The following is a 15,753-nucleotide window of genomic DNA, read 5'->3' as shown; positions in this document are numbered from 1 at the left end:
GACATTTTCTCAGATTTCAAGTTTCAAAACCGATGGGATTGGTAATTAAAAAGAATGCATTATTTGCTATATCATTTTATTCCTAGACACTGGTTGAAGATTAAACTATCGTACCTATGCTAATTTCGACTAGTGGGCCTCATTGGAGTAGGTACTCTTACTAAAAGCTTATAGCAATATTTTATGGTTTGGAATCTGTTTCTAGACCCTGTTTCAACAAGTAATATAGTTTCACATTTGGGATACCTAACAAATCAAAACAACAAAATTTATATAAGAAAAAACCAACAATAACTCTTGGTTGATGAACTTTTAAATTATTTAGAGTGTAAGTGTTATTAGGTTAGCCCATTTAAAATGTTTTCACCTGGATGTTCCTCTGCCCAGACCGAAATGTGTTACCATGTACAGATACAGGACAATTCTGACCGTTTATAAAGTAAAACAGTACAATTCTGACCTCTAGTTATACAATTCTGACCTATCCGGCCAGAATTGTACAAGCCGGTCAGAATTGTACTGTTTCCTTAACTATATATATATATATATATATATATATATATATGAATTTGAACGGATGGTGTTTTTGGCCTCTAGGGACCTCAAAACAAAAGAAAATCGGTCCCGGGTCCAGGTCTTACCATGAGTACTACGGTAATAGCTTATTCCCTATATGGGAAATTCGCTAAAACACAATCTTTCCTTTATTAATCTTGTAATTCCTCCTTTTAACTCGAAACGACCAGCACTACAATCCTGACGTACACCCCGAACTAGTCTCTCAAACCAACTGACTCCATCGACGCCAGGCTTGCCACTGTCGTGCTCCAAAGTTGAAAATTTTCCCCAAATGGTCGTGACGCCAAATCGAGGGACAGACTTATTTTGTCATGGTAGTCAGTTTGCAATGACAATAAAATTATAATATTCTCTAAGTTTAATAACCATTGATGACATAAAAATATGGCTTTATATATTTCGGCATGAATAATTAGTCTAAAAACAGCGTGAAAGTTGGAAAATGTACCCTAGGGACACGTCATGGTCGTGAATTTCGAGACTTTAAAAATACGAAAAAAATACCTAGAACCTATTTAAAACCAAATAAATGTGTGTAACATGTTGCCCCCGTCCCAAAAAATATTAAAACACATAATAATAAACTACAAATCCAGTATCTACGAAGTAAAAGGCCAGGGACATGAAAACATACGTTTTTAAATTTTCACTCAAAAACAAGAAGCAAATCTCCACAGCGATTTCTATACTAATAATATCTGGAGGTATGGTATTTACCACGGGGTGCGTTCCTGTCCAGACATGCCCCTAGCCATGCGAGAGTATCCTCCCTGCTAGTCTTTAACAGTTGCACCATGATCTCATGTAGGTAATCCACCAACTGCTTTGTAGCACTCCACAACTGCGACTCTAACAACTTCAAGTTCTAAAGTTCAGAAAACAGTTGCATGGTCAATGTGGCATCTAGCTATTACTTTCAAATAACTTTTTCAATATAGAAATGTAACTATCTTAAGTAGAATGTGACCTCTGTTATCTTTCATTGCAAGGGCAAGGATATACAATGGAAATAGTTGTGCAAAAGTATTTCAGTGAATTATTTGCAGGTACATTGAAAACTCACTAACTTGACACCCAGTAACTCGATAGTCTTTGTAACTCAACAATCTACAGCTGACACTGACAGGGCGCTTATTTAGCTGGCTTTCTCTTATTAATTTGTTTGACTTTTCAAGTTTTAATTTTTGAATATTCGACATTTCTTTGAAGAATGTTTACTCAAAACTCATGTAAGTTATAAATTGATATGTAAAAAATAGTCTGTTATGAATTCATTTATTAAAAGTTTTGATTTTTAAAACCCATTATAAATTTCAATGTTCTGGATAACTCGACAACCCCGATCTTGAAAACCTCTGTGTCAACAAATTGTCGAGTTACTGTAGTGAGGTTTTACTGCATTACAATTTTTTAACAGTTCAAAACAATTTAATTGAAAAACTACGTAAAACTGAAAAAATTATTTCCAAACTTACAGAAACTAATAAAAACAAGATCAGGGTGCATTAAATACTGTAAATAAAAAACTAGCAGATTACCCGTCCATGCATGTGCATGTGCATGAGCATGTGCGTCCATGTGTGTCCGTGTTGTACGGTGTTGGCGTATAAGTATGAAATGCTTATTTTGCAGTTATACTCGTGCTTTGCATTTGCAATGGGAGATAACACGGTTTAAGAAAATTTGGTTCTTTTAATTTAGGTATCGGTAAGCTATAGTATAGCACATCTACCATAACCATAATGTTCTATGTTCTATTTGTGTAACTAGTGGGCGAAGTGGCACTTTGCTTCAAACGAGAGAAATGTTTACTCGAGTGCAGCAAAGGCAGTTTGCACTCGTGTTACATATTATATTTTTCCTACAGTTACTATAAATCATATAAATAATTAGTCTTTCAAACACTGTACAGTGTACAACACCTTTTTTAAGTTAGGTTTAGGTTAAATCCAAACATTGAACGAAATGGGAAACGCTGCACCAGCTGATCGTAGTCTTAATATCTTTAAGTGTTGCCAACTTATTTTCAAGCGTACACAGATTATGTGCATAATAAAAGCACGCTGTTTTGTGTTGTTTGATATTTTTTCTATTAAAGACTATTGTTTAAAACTTACTTATTTAAAATACCTTTAAGCACTATTTAAAAACACTTTGATTCTTTTTTTCCTAAATACATTTAATTAAAACCACTTTAAGAAGACTTTATAAAACAGGTATTGTAGTGCCTGTCAATTCAGGTACATGATGAATTGTAACCCCTAACTTCAAAATCTAAGACACTTCCTTGTTATCTGAGATTCTCGGTATCTCATTCCCAACAACCTCGGTCAATCGGGAGTGTACTGTAATATTAATTTGCTGACTTGAATTGCATTACTTACTGTTTATAAATATGCATGTTTATTGTTGCCAAACTTCTTCTTGCAAATTGTATGCTATAGGTCGGCCGCTTAGAAAACGACCTCCTCCAGCATTGTTTAGCATTAGCGCGCAGGTCGTTTTCTAAGCGGCCGAACTATAAACTGCACTCTAATGTAAAATGGCATATTGCCATGAATAAATAAACAATCAAGCACACAATATAAAGGTGCTTCTGGGCTGAACCTCCCTGTATAAAAGCTAACCTTCCACTGAGCAATATAAAATAATGTCATGGTAGTACCTTACAGTCCCACGTTTGACAACATGGTTTTCAGTATAGAATTCAAACAAAAGTTATGATCACCCTTTTGAACAGTCAGGTAATCTAATTATAGAACTGTAGATAGCTTAATGAACTTTTCTGGGTCATTTGCAAATCAACTTACTGGATCCAGGGGATTGTCAAAAAACTCGTAATTGCTCAAAGAAACTATGATGTTGCTGGACTTGGGAAGCACAGAGGTGTTGAAAGCAGCTCCAAGAGCAGTCTCAGCAAACGCACGCCCAGTAGTTGCATAACGGACATTTCTTTGGTTCAGTAAAACCTGTAAAGTTAGATAAATATAAAAATAAGTTTTATGACCAGTGGTGTAGTAAGGGGTTCTTTAATCCCACTCTGTTAAATCAAAGTACCGTATCCTATAAATAGGTGACATGTATTTTCCAAGGCATTTAACTCAACCGTGGCTAAATGAGTTTACTAAATTTGAACTAAAAACTAGAATAGGTATCACTGGCGGCGAAAGCGTGGAAAATACAGGGTGCGGCAAAAAAACTGATCTATTTTTCGCAGCGCACTGTTCATTGACAGGTCGTCTGAGGGTGGTGGGGGTAGGCTCGTTGGAAAGCCTACATGATGCCATTATCTGTAGTCATAGAGCAGTGGTCACCTGAGCATTACGCGTTTGTAATCGAGTTGTTTTAAAAAGTAATGATTCAGCCTAAATTAGGTCGACATGGAGACGATCCGGTGCCACTATCCAATCTGTATGGATAATTAACAAAATTAAACAGATGAATGATCTTTAATCTGTAGGGATAAGAATTAAAATCGAACCTCAAAACTAGTTTAACCGAGTGGTCAGACATGTTCAAAGCCAGTGATGTAAAATTCCCGGGAATATAAATTCGAGGAAATAGGCTATTCCCAAAATTCATCAATTCCCGGGAGTTTATGCTTAATTAGCAAGATAGGTTTAAAACTGTTACTTAATAGGTAAAAGCCGTAATTATATGGTTAAATCAACCACAAATACTGAAATATATTATAGTACAAAATTGTAATTGAACTAAATAACTGGGAATTTATAATTTTATAAGTTAAAATGCTTAAAATACTAGGTCACTGAGGTAGTTGTCTGATAAAAACACTCTTATGTTCAAAAAAATATTGTAATTGATATAATAGACAAATAAGAAAAATAACCTTTTAAATACCCAGGAAATAAAAAATGTTTTTTGAAAAAAAAATTTACATATCACAATAAAGACTACACATTAAAAACAAAAAGGTTTTATGGGATTTGAATACTTATGATATCTTTGCTTTTCGTATTATTATATACTAGGTGAAACCCGTGGAAATCGACAGTTACAGTAGGGGCCTCCTCGTTTATATGGTCGTAGTGATGTGCGTATCGATACGTATCAATACAGATATCGATACAAGGACTGCAAAATATCGATATTTTGTATCGATACGTGGGAGTGTATCGATATTTTGTATCGATACGTGGGAGTGTATCGATATGCCCGTATCGATACACCTATAGCCAATATCGTATTGTTTATTTATTAATATAAATCTTATTTTTATGGTAAGAAATTTGTCTTCCTATCTTCCTCCCCTCAAAATTAGTAGTGGAAATTTGATATTTTATCCTAGCATCTTCAAAAACACTGATAAAACATGTATTTTCAGTTATGTTTTGCAAATTACCTCAAAACTAGGTCCACCATTAATGGAAGTGGGGACCATTGTGATATAGATTATAACTGGAGTCTGGAGTCACTACTCTCTGGTTAAACATTAGAGAAAAACGTGCCACTGTTTTTGCTGGTTTCTTTTCGGCGTTTCGTGTTGTTAGGTTGGCCGTGTGATCGGTTGGTGGGATGCTGTCAAATTCCAATTCATTCTAACCTAACCATACTATTCATTTGAGGTTAGGCCTATCCGTTATTTCAAGGATTTGTATAAAAAACTTATTTAAGTTATTGCACGTTAAAACCTGTGCATTTAAAGTTATTTTGAAACATTATAAATTGTTTTTGATAGTAAATAAATAGGCTACTAACTTATTTACCTCTTTTCAAGCTATGTGGTGAAAATAGGCTAGTCAAGTTTCCTGGTTTGGAGATATTGGTTTAGTCTTGGGTTTTGCCCTATGGCATTTGATAAAGAACGACCATCGGTTTATGGTCTTGTTAAAATGGGTTGCTCTTGTTCGTAAAATAAATAATTAAACTTATATTGCAATCATAATGTTAACATATTTTTGTTTGCTATCAACAAGACAATAGGATGACACCATCTTGATCTTGCCTCTAATTTGACAAATCCCACCAACCGATCACCTGGCCAACCTAACAACAAGAAGCTCTGAAACAAAACCATCAAAAACAGTGGTACGTTTTTAAAACACAGAGCGGTTTACTCTAGTTATATTATTATAGCTCAGTGGTGGGGACCCTCATTATCCATATTATACTATTTAATGTGTAAGTGGCATACCCACCGTCATTATTAGTACTTTTAGCGAATTTCCCTATAAGGAAGTAGCTATTACCGTAGGTGGCACGGTAAGACCTAGACCCGGGACCGATTTACTTTTTCATTTTGATGTCCCCAGAGGCCAAAAACACCATTCGTTCAAATTTTTATATATGTACTAGCTGACCCGGCGAACTTCGTATCGCCAAAGTTATAGGTTTCCCCTAAGACAGACCGATGGAAAGAAAGTACCGTTAAGTTTAATTTTCAAGATGATCTCGTTCGCATCGCTCAATCACGTCCTGGTTGAAGTTCGTTCGCTACGCTCACTCACCTTTGGGTTGGAGCTCGTTCGCTACGCTCACTCACCTTTAGGTTGGAGCTCGTTCGCTGCGCTCACTTGCTTTCAGGTTAGCTCGTTCGCTACGCTAACTCGCCTCCAGGTTGAAGTTCGTTCGCTACGCTCACTCACCTTTGGGTTGGAGCTCGTTCGCTACGCTCACTCACCTTTAGGTTGGAGCTCGATCGCTGCGCTCACTTGCCTTCAGGTTAGCTCGTTCGCTACGCTCACTCGCCTCCAGGTTGAAGTTCGTTCGCTACGCTCACTCACCTTTTGGTTGCAAATTAGCTGTTGTCATAAATGTAAAAGAAATAATAGTGCTGCACCCTGTTGGTAATCCTTGTAGCTTTAATGCTATTGAACATCATAGAACAGAACCAACTTGTTTAATTGAAACAGCTGTTAAGATTCATTAATTCCATTTCTCATAAGGTTAACATGGGAAACTCCAGAGCCACTGGGGCGGAGCCCTTTTAAGAATTTCGAAACGGGAAATAGTTTACTTTCTATTCGCATACCTACAGAATTTACACACCAAATTTCATAACGATCGGTGAAGTCGTTCCGGAGGAGTTTGCAGACAAACACTGTGACACGAGAATTTTATATATTAGATATATATATATATATATATATATATATATATATAGGCTTATATATATATAGGCTTATATATATATATATATATATATATATACACGTCCGTGAACGCGATAACTTGAGTAATTTTTGTCCGATTTTGATGAAATTTGGTTTAAAGGCGTAAAGCGGGATAAACTTGAATGAATTTGCAAACCAGCACGATCGGACCATGGGAACGGGGCTTTACGGGGGGTTTTATGGGGTAAAAATTGGTTTTTCTCACTTTTGACCCTCAAAACACAAAATTTCCCGATTTCTCTTTAGACCTTTATTTATTGACCTAATTTATTACCTTATTAGACCTAATTTATTGAGCTTAAAAAAACAAATAATTTAGTATATAAAAGTATTTTTATTTGATTATAAGTAACGGAGAAAATTAAAAAAATTGTAAATTTAAAATTCCCATGTTATTCTTATGGAGAATATTGTCAAATGTTGTAGTTTGCTTGTTTATGGATATATTTTGATCAAACTTGGCAAATTTATTTATTTTGTACTAAGCTATCAATATTTTACTCAAAAACACACTTTACTAGTTTCCTTGTAGCAGCAAACCTAGGTACTCGTTAAACCTAATGTTATTTATTAAAATATATTTAACTGAAAATCAATTCAGACAAATGGAAATTCGCTTAGTCGGCAGGTTTGCTGCGGCGGGGGTATTTTGTTTAACTAATTATCCCTGTGTAAAAACTAGGAAAACAATATTAATATGTTTTCCAATTTTGAGGGTTTACCGGAATTTGGAGGTTACGTATGTATGTTTGATACAAATAAAAAGACACAGGAAGGAAACGGCTTATCTGAGGTAAGATTACAAGCACTAACCCTCTTTACAAGCTTGTAAGTAACATAGTATTTGTCTATGTAGCTTGTATATTTGAGATATTTAAATTTAAAAAAAAAATTATAAATAAGCAATACGATACGATATTTTATCCGATACAGATAAAAATTGATACATGAGGATACGATACACGTATCGATACACCACGTTCCGATATGTATCGATACATTGACCCGTATCGCACATCACTATATGGTCGTGTGACTTCATTGGCAACAAATAATACAAATGAAATAGCAATGTGGTATTTCCAAAGAGAAAAACATACTGTAAATTGGCTGTTACGTAGATATTGACGTTTACATGCATTGTTAATCAACGAATCTTATAAAGGATAATGTGATCTAGTTTAATTTTATTCTCATCGTCCATTCCTTCCAAAGAAACTTTTTGAGAATAAGCCTTCTTTTTTTCCTATGTAGTCAGCTAGACATTCTCTTACTTTTAAGACGTCCTAAATTCAAACAAAACCTTTGGCCTCAAGTAGCTCGATAGGGTCAATTCAAATTTACGGGCCTAACTGCTTCAAAATGCCAAATTGTAGAGCTGGAAAACATAGAGAAACAGGGAATTTTAAAATATAGTTTGTTATGAATATGTTAGACCAAAGGATGTTAAAACATGAGTTCTAAAAACAATGCTTTGTATAAATACCTCAAGTTTTAGCGAATTTTTCCCATATAGGGAATAAGCCATTACCGTAGTACTCATGGTAAGACCTGGGCCCTGTTTCATAAAAATACTAGTCTAGTAATTACTAGTCTAGTAAATACTAGTCCCGTATTTACCTGTCCTACTAATTTGTGTTTCATAAATGTTTTTATACCGCTAGTAAATACTAGTGAATTTTACTAGTCACGTGACCAAAACTACTAGTCACGTGACCAACTTTACAAGGTAAACTTTCAAAACAAATTTCTAACCTCAATCACGGGTTTTCAAACCCTTTATAAAGGGTTTTAATTTTGTTTTCATTTGATACAAAAAGTAAATAGTTGTAGAAACGCAGTGTTTTCTTTTAATTAATAACTATATAGACACATAAGTAAAACAATCACACATTATTTATCAAACCGCTATTATTTATGTTCATCAATGAGCCCGCCGACGCGCGTCGCTGCAATCAACACGGTGATTGTAGTAGCCGGTTGTAGGCCTAGTTGCGGCGCTCAACTGTTGGGTGGAAGTTGATCTGATGCTGCCGCATTCGCTGTGATTTGTATAGTTTTTGTTTTATTCTGACATATAAAATTAAGCTTGCTATGAGTAAAGAAAAGAAGGCTCAAATTTTGAATGTAATTAAATCGTCTAAGGACATTTTGTTTGGAACGTTTTCGTACCCTAACCTATGCTTTCAAATATTCGAATGCATAAGAATATTTGGGTTACAAACTATTTGGTGATATTCTAATTTTGAGTCTACAAACCATGAATAATAAGCCTAAACGTTTATTGATGTAACAAATAATTGCAACGCCGTTACAAGCAATGGTTTTCAAGCAAATGGTAGGTTTTCAAGTATAGTAAAACATGGCATTGTCACTATGGCAGGGCGTAGCTCAGAGGCTGAGTTCTTGATTGTCGTGGTGAGTCTCTGGTTCAAATCTGCGCCACTCTCTATACTCTTATTCCATTAATTAAACTTTTACATGTTTTTAGCGAATTTCCCTATAGGGAAGTAGCTATTACCGTAGGTGGCACGGTAAGACCTAGACCCGGGACTGATTTACTTTTTCATTTTGATGTCCCCAGAGGCCAAAAACACTATTCGTTCAAATTTTTATATATGTATATATATATATATATATAGACTTATATATATATATATATATATATATATACGTCCGTGAACGCGATAACTTGAGTAATTTTTGTCCGATTTTGATGAAATTTGGTTTAAAGGTGTAAAGCGGGATAAACTTGAATGAGTTCGCGAACCAGCACGATCGGACCATGGGAACGGGGCTTTACGGGGGGTTTTATGGGGTAAAAATTGGTTTTTCTCACTTTTGACCCTCAAAACACAAAATTTCCCAATTTCTCTTTAGACCTTTTTAAACAGCTTAAAACAACAAATAATTTAGTATATAAAAGTATTTTTGTTCGATTATTAGTAACGGAGAAAATTAAAAAAATTGTAAATTTAAAATTCCCATGTTATTCTTATGGAGAATATTGTCAAATGTTGTAGTTTGCTTGTTTATGAATATATTTTGATCAAACTTGGCAAATTTATTTATTTTGTACTAAGCTATCAATATTTTACTCAAAAACACACTTTATTAGTTTCCTTGTAGCAGCAAACCTAGGTACTCGTTAAACCTAATGTTATTAAAATATATTTAACTGAAAATCAATTCAGACAAATGGAAATTCGCTTAGTCGGCAGGTTTGCTGCGGCGGGGGTATTACATTAAAATAACAGCTCTAATCAACATCTATTTTTTTATTACTTTGATTAACAAATTCAGAATACCGAAATGGATTAAAAGTAATGTTATTATGATAAGCAGTTCAGTTCAACGCCCAAAAATCAAATATAGGCCTACAAAATTGTTAGTACATCACAGGATTTTAGCTATTTAGCAAATAATAAGCACCTCAAAAATACAATGCAACTCCTCTTTAAAATTGCCTTACTATTATTTCCTATTAAAATGTCTTTAAATAAAACCGAGAGCCTTAATTGGGTTAAAATAATCTGACTAATGTTGCAATGTTGGATACATTTTTGTACATCTTTGTATGCAAAACGGTTCCGGTATGTGGTTTTAATTTGGTTTCTATCAAAGCTTAAAAATATTTTCTCTGTGATAGCTAAATAGTTGAGATAACCATGAAATTTAACTCAAGTAAAATTAGACAAAAATTTCACAGAAATTGATAGCTTATAATTATAATTATTCTAATAGGGCGATTGTACATACATTATAAAATTCAATTTCACTAATTTTGTACTACGCCACATTTATTGATTGTAATTTATATCTAATTATTATCATTTTAGCACTCACAGATCTATTCGTGAACCAATTCGGACTTGAAAAAAGAAATTAATAACTCATTTTTTAAATTATGTGTGTAATGAAATAACTCTCTTTTCAAAAATACTAGTCTACTTCAAATAATACGGGTGAAGAGAGGTTGGTAGAAAATAGCAAGTATTTACTAGTGTAATTTACAAGAGTAAAACTTTATGAAACACATTGCTGTCTACACTAGTAAAAACCACTAGTAATACTAGTCCCTACACTAGTAACTAGTATTTTACACTAGTAGGTTTTTGAAACGTAGACTTGTAAAATACACTAGTATTACTAGTCCATGGACTAGTAAATACTAGACTAGTATTTTTATGAAACAGGGCCCTGGACCCGGGACCGATTTTTTTTTTCGTTTTGAGGTCCCTAGAGGCCAAAAACACCATCCGTTCAAATTCATATATATATATATATTTATATATATATATATATATATATATATATATTTATATATATATATTTATATATATATATATTTATATATATATATATATGTGTCCGTTAGCGCGATAACTCGAGCAAAAATGATCCGATTTTGATGAAATTTGGTACAAACGTGTACACCTACGTTTATTCGAACGAGTTCGCGAACCAGCATGATCGGACCATGGGAACAGGGGTTTATGGGGGCTTTTATGGGGTAAAAATGGGTTTTTCCTATTTTTGACCCAAAAAACATATTTTGAAATTTCTTTCCAAACTATTTTGTAGAGCTTAAAAAAACAAATAATTTGGTATATTGTAGCGTTATAATGCGCCTAATGGTTACGGATAAAATTCCAAAAAATTGTTAATTGAAAATTCCCATGTTATTCTTATGGAGAATAAGTAAACCGTTGTAGTGTGCTTGTTTATTAACATATTTTGCCCAAATTTGGAAAATGTTTTTATTTCTTACCAACTATTAACATTTTACATAAAAAAACACTTTTACCCTCCCTGTTGCAGCAAACCTAAGTATGTGTTAAACTGATTCTATTTAAATAGGGAATAAATGTGATATTTTTAAGGATACATTTTAGTCTAAATCCAATCAGGCAAATGGAAATTCGCTTAGTCTGCAGGTTTGCTGCGGCGGGGGTATGTATAGTTAAAGGATTAAAATCCATTCGGTTTCATAAATCCCTATTTGTTTATACATTTATACATTACAGGAAATTATTGCATGGAATGACAACTCTTGGATTAAACTGTTTGAATTTACTTAGGTAACATAATTTTAAGGTTCTGTAACTGTCAATATGTGTTAAAACGTTCAAAATTTTAAAATTTCCACAAACTCCCAATAGGCTATTTGGGAATCTTCCCGGTCCCGGTCCAGTTGTCTGACGTCTGATCTGACTTTGGATTGCTTGTCAGCTTCTGTTTAAATGCAGAAGCCATTGTTCTTTAAAGTTGGTAACTCACCACATGAATGTGCCACTTGAATGAATAGACGTCGCCCAATTTTTAAAAAAATGCACGGAACTGCCGCTGAGTTGCAATGACTGAATCATTACTTTTTAAATTTCACTCGATAACAAACGCACGATGTTCAGGTGACCACTGCTCTATGACCACAGATAATGGCATCGTGTAGGCTTTCCAATGAGCCTAACCCCACCACTCTCAGACTACTTGTTACTGAACAGTGGGCTACATAAAATAGATCGGGTTTTTTGCCGCACCCTGTATGAACATCACTTGCAAATGAAGTGATATCGCGAACATCTCAAATTGTGGCCGTAAATTCTTAAATGTTCTTGTTCTTGGGATCGTGGAGAAATCATGATTATCTTCTGCAGTGCTGTTAAAACCGTGAACAGGAATGATGGGATATTGATTATCTCCTCAATATGTTGAACTAAACTTGCAAACAATACCCATATACCTATGATTTTGGTGGTGAATATAACTAAGTTACTAACATTGATACAGAGACTATATTCTGTGTATATGCTACTAGGCCTACTTGCTTAATCATTTTTATTTTTTAAGGTTAGGAAAATTAGACTGGCAACAATTAATTGTCCTACATGACTGAGTGACCAGTGAATAGAATATGGCAACTTATACTTACTTGAGCTAACTTTGTATTTGACGCAAAACTATGTATCAGACTTAATCTGGAAGGTTTGTATATCAGGAGATTTGAAGAATCTAATTCTTTTTGCACCATATCCAAAATTTGTGAAAATGCGATAAATACTGCTTCTGCTTTTTCATCTCGGAAAATTCGGTCTGCCACAACACCAAGAAACTCTGTCACCTCTGGGCATGGCGGGAGATTTTCTTCAAACAGATCTAAAATCTGAAAGTTATGAGCATATTACTAATAGGCCTAGCTTGTTTTAAAGGTTTTAAAGGGATCTATATATATGAACATGTTTAGTGATATTTTATTTTATTTAATGTAATTTGACAATGCCTATTCCTATGTACAACTTGGTCAATGGCAATAAACTTTCTTATTCTTATTCTTATTGTTCAAATGATGGTACACGCTTATTTCTAGCTATTATTTGGGACAAGATTTGCAATTGCAATACAATCAAATGTAGGCCTAGGTACTGTTAAAAACATTAGATGAACACTGTAAAGAAAAAAAGAAAAATATCTTTTACTAATTGATTGATCTCTGCAAATACAAATTTATTCACACCTATTATATGGAAATCTTTACCACACCTAATTTAGGAGCTTGAAAGTTGTCTTGGTTGCAGTTTCATAAGTGTCGGAACCGCAGAACATTTAAATGAAAAATATCGATATAAGCCTATCGATTTTTAGATATAGGCCTAGGCCTAATTTAACAATTATTTCATTTGGTTAGATAGGTTAGGTTTTTAACACGTTCACTGCGCTACGAGATCCCGAGGTCTCGTATCGTACCTAGCCCGTAGTGCGGGACCCATAGTTTGGCTTCTTTCCTAAAGTTATGACATCGATATTTCGGCGTACAGTTATCGTAAAGAAATCAAACCTGGACATATGTACAAGTTAATGCATTTTTCTTGATGTAATAACTAGTAAACATGAAATGAACGAGATAATAGATCTCGTAACACACTGAAGTAATAAACTTTTACTTTATCACGATATGAGACCTCTGGGTCTCGTATCAAAAATAGATGTTTCAAGCACCACATGAGGCTAATGGGATGATTAGTAGTAACTATGGCAACCTTTGGATGAAAGAAGAAACCCCAAGAAATATTGTTATTGTAGGAAAAGAATAAATACAAATAAATAATGAACTATTACAGCTGTGCAGTACAAGATCTCGGGGTCTCGTACAATGACGTCATAACTTATTCACTTCTTGGGCTGGCTGAAGATTGTCAACATTGTACTGGTTCACATAAACAAACACTCAGCGCTCTCTCTCCTTTCTTTGCGAGGTTATGATGCGCAAAAGATTACTGCACAACGTAATCTCGGGGACTCATATCGCACCTGGGTAATCATAGCGGACGAGACCTATAGGCCTAGATCTCGTAACGCACCATTGGAATAATGCAGGAAAATATATAACGCAGTGAACGTGTTAAGAACCTAACTAAGATGTAACCAAACTTAATATATCGAATGAAATAATCTATAAGTAAACTTATGTCAAAAATTTCATTCGATTGCTGCGGGACACTTATGAAACTGCAGCCGTTATCTTTGTCGTATTCAGTGTACCGTAGGCTACCGTGTACCGTAATTTAATCCAAATTTGTAATTATGACGAGGTAATTAAGTTATAGGTCTAAGTTACAGTACCACCAAATTGTCATTTGAAAACTCACCTGTTGAGATAAATCTTGTTTTTCATACACCTCCGGCTGACTTAATGCTGTAGCGGCATTTTGTATGACAAAATCTATCATTTGACAAATCACTTTGGGAAGTTCTTTTTTATTTTCTTTCTTTTTCTGTAATCTTCGGAAACACTCAAACAAGTAGAATATAGTACGTGTTTCAACTGCATGATTTGGAATGTTTGGTGAGCTTTTCAACGATTTCAAGTGTGAAGAAGGATTTTCCAATAACAACCTCTCCATCAAAACCAATCCCAAAATATCAATGTTGTTAGCTGTAAGTTTATCAGTACCAGATATGTCTTCAATACTCAGGTATACTAAATGTGTCTCCCCTCGGTTAAAAGAGGGTGGATCATTACAAAGAGTTAAATTGAATACTTCTTCCACAATCAAATTTAGTGTTAGATCATCTCCCACGAGATCACCATGTAGTTCGTGATAGAAGACAGTCCTTCCAAATTGTTTCACTTTTTTAGCGTACCTTTTTGCTGCTTCCATATTGGGAAAAACCTTGGCAAATGGATTGTTTTCAAGATCTATTTTAGAACGGAATGTGTCCTTCTTCAACATTTTGCATTAAAATAAACAAATTATTCTGCAAAACTAACCTAACTCTAACTTATAGGCTATTTAAACCTCCTAGGGAGTATAAAGTTCGTGTTTCAAGTTTCAAGCAATGTAGGCCTAATTTAGGTTAAAATGTAAATAAGAAAACATATTATACTAGCAAATTAAGACCCGACTTTAACCTGATCACTTCTAGAAACTACAATACTGGGTTTACAACTACACGAATGTAGCCTACGTTTAAGACTTGACTTTTGCTCAATTACAGCAAGCGAGCAGCCGTCGTGCAAGCATAAAAACAAACATTAAAAACGTCAACACAACAACACTCACACTAGTCACACTCAACACTTGTCACTACAGCTACAGCAACAGCAACAGTACAGTAGTACTAGCAGTGTTTCACTCACTCCTCACTCCATTCCAGACAACAATTGCTCACTCTTATCCCAGAAAACGTACTACTGTACTACGTACTACATAACTTCAAATTTTATTATCTCCCTGTTGTTGTTGTTGTTTTTCCTACAGTCACCCGACAAAGTTGGCTTCCCTGTACTGTTTATAGTACAGAAAGCTGCTAATTGCTGCATATTTATACTTTGCCGTACGGTTTATACTTTGCCGCACGGTTTATACTTTGCCGCACATCAGGATTCCAACCAAACAAAACAAAACAGCGTGGTTTTATTATGCACGTAATCCGTGTACGCTTGGAAATAGGTTGGCAACACTTAAAGATAATAATACTATGAACAGCTGATTGACTATTATAACTACGATTTAACCTGTCATTTCGTGTTTATAGTTTT

At 34.5% G+C, this 15,753-nt stretch overlaps 1 protein-coding gene across 1 annotated transcript in view; it reads right to left on the bottom strand.

Moving 5' to 3' along the window:
• LOC129004474 (ubiquitin conjugation factor E4 A) overlaps nucleotides 1–15,287 on the bottom strand; it is a 165,325-nt gene extending 150,038 nt beyond the window's left edge. Inside the window, exons 1-4 of the mRNA XM_054433077.1 lie at nucleotides 14,360–15,287; nucleotides 12,646–12,876; nucleotides 3,390–3,548; nucleotides 1,297–1,444 (exon numbers count right to left, since the gene is read on the bottom strand). Of these exons, the coding sequence (XP_054289052.1) occupies nucleotides 1,297–1,444; nucleotides 3,390–3,548; nucleotides 12,646–12,876; nucleotides 14,360–14,944 (1,123 nt within the window). The 5' untranslated portion in view covers nucleotides 14,945–15,287. The remainder of the gene's footprint in view (nucleotides 1–1,296; nucleotides 1,445–3,389; nucleotides 3,549–12,645; nucleotides 12,877–14,359) is intronic.
• Between the last annotated feature and the right edge of the window lie 466 nt (nucleotides 15,288–15,753).

Source organism: Macrosteles quadrilineatus, unplaced genomic scaffold, assembly GCF_028750875.1.
Source record: "Macrosteles quadrilineatus isolate MER2022 unplaced genomic scaffold, UCM_ALF_1.0 Scaffold_1__1_contigs__length_201487025, whole genome shotgun sequence".
Lineage (NCBI taxonomy): Eukaryota > Metazoa > Arthropoda > Insecta > Hemiptera > Cicadellidae > Macrosteles > Macrosteles quadrilineatus.
The sequence above is the reverse complement of the archived record's forward strand: the minus strand, read 5'-3'. Positions and strand labels throughout refer to the sequence as shown.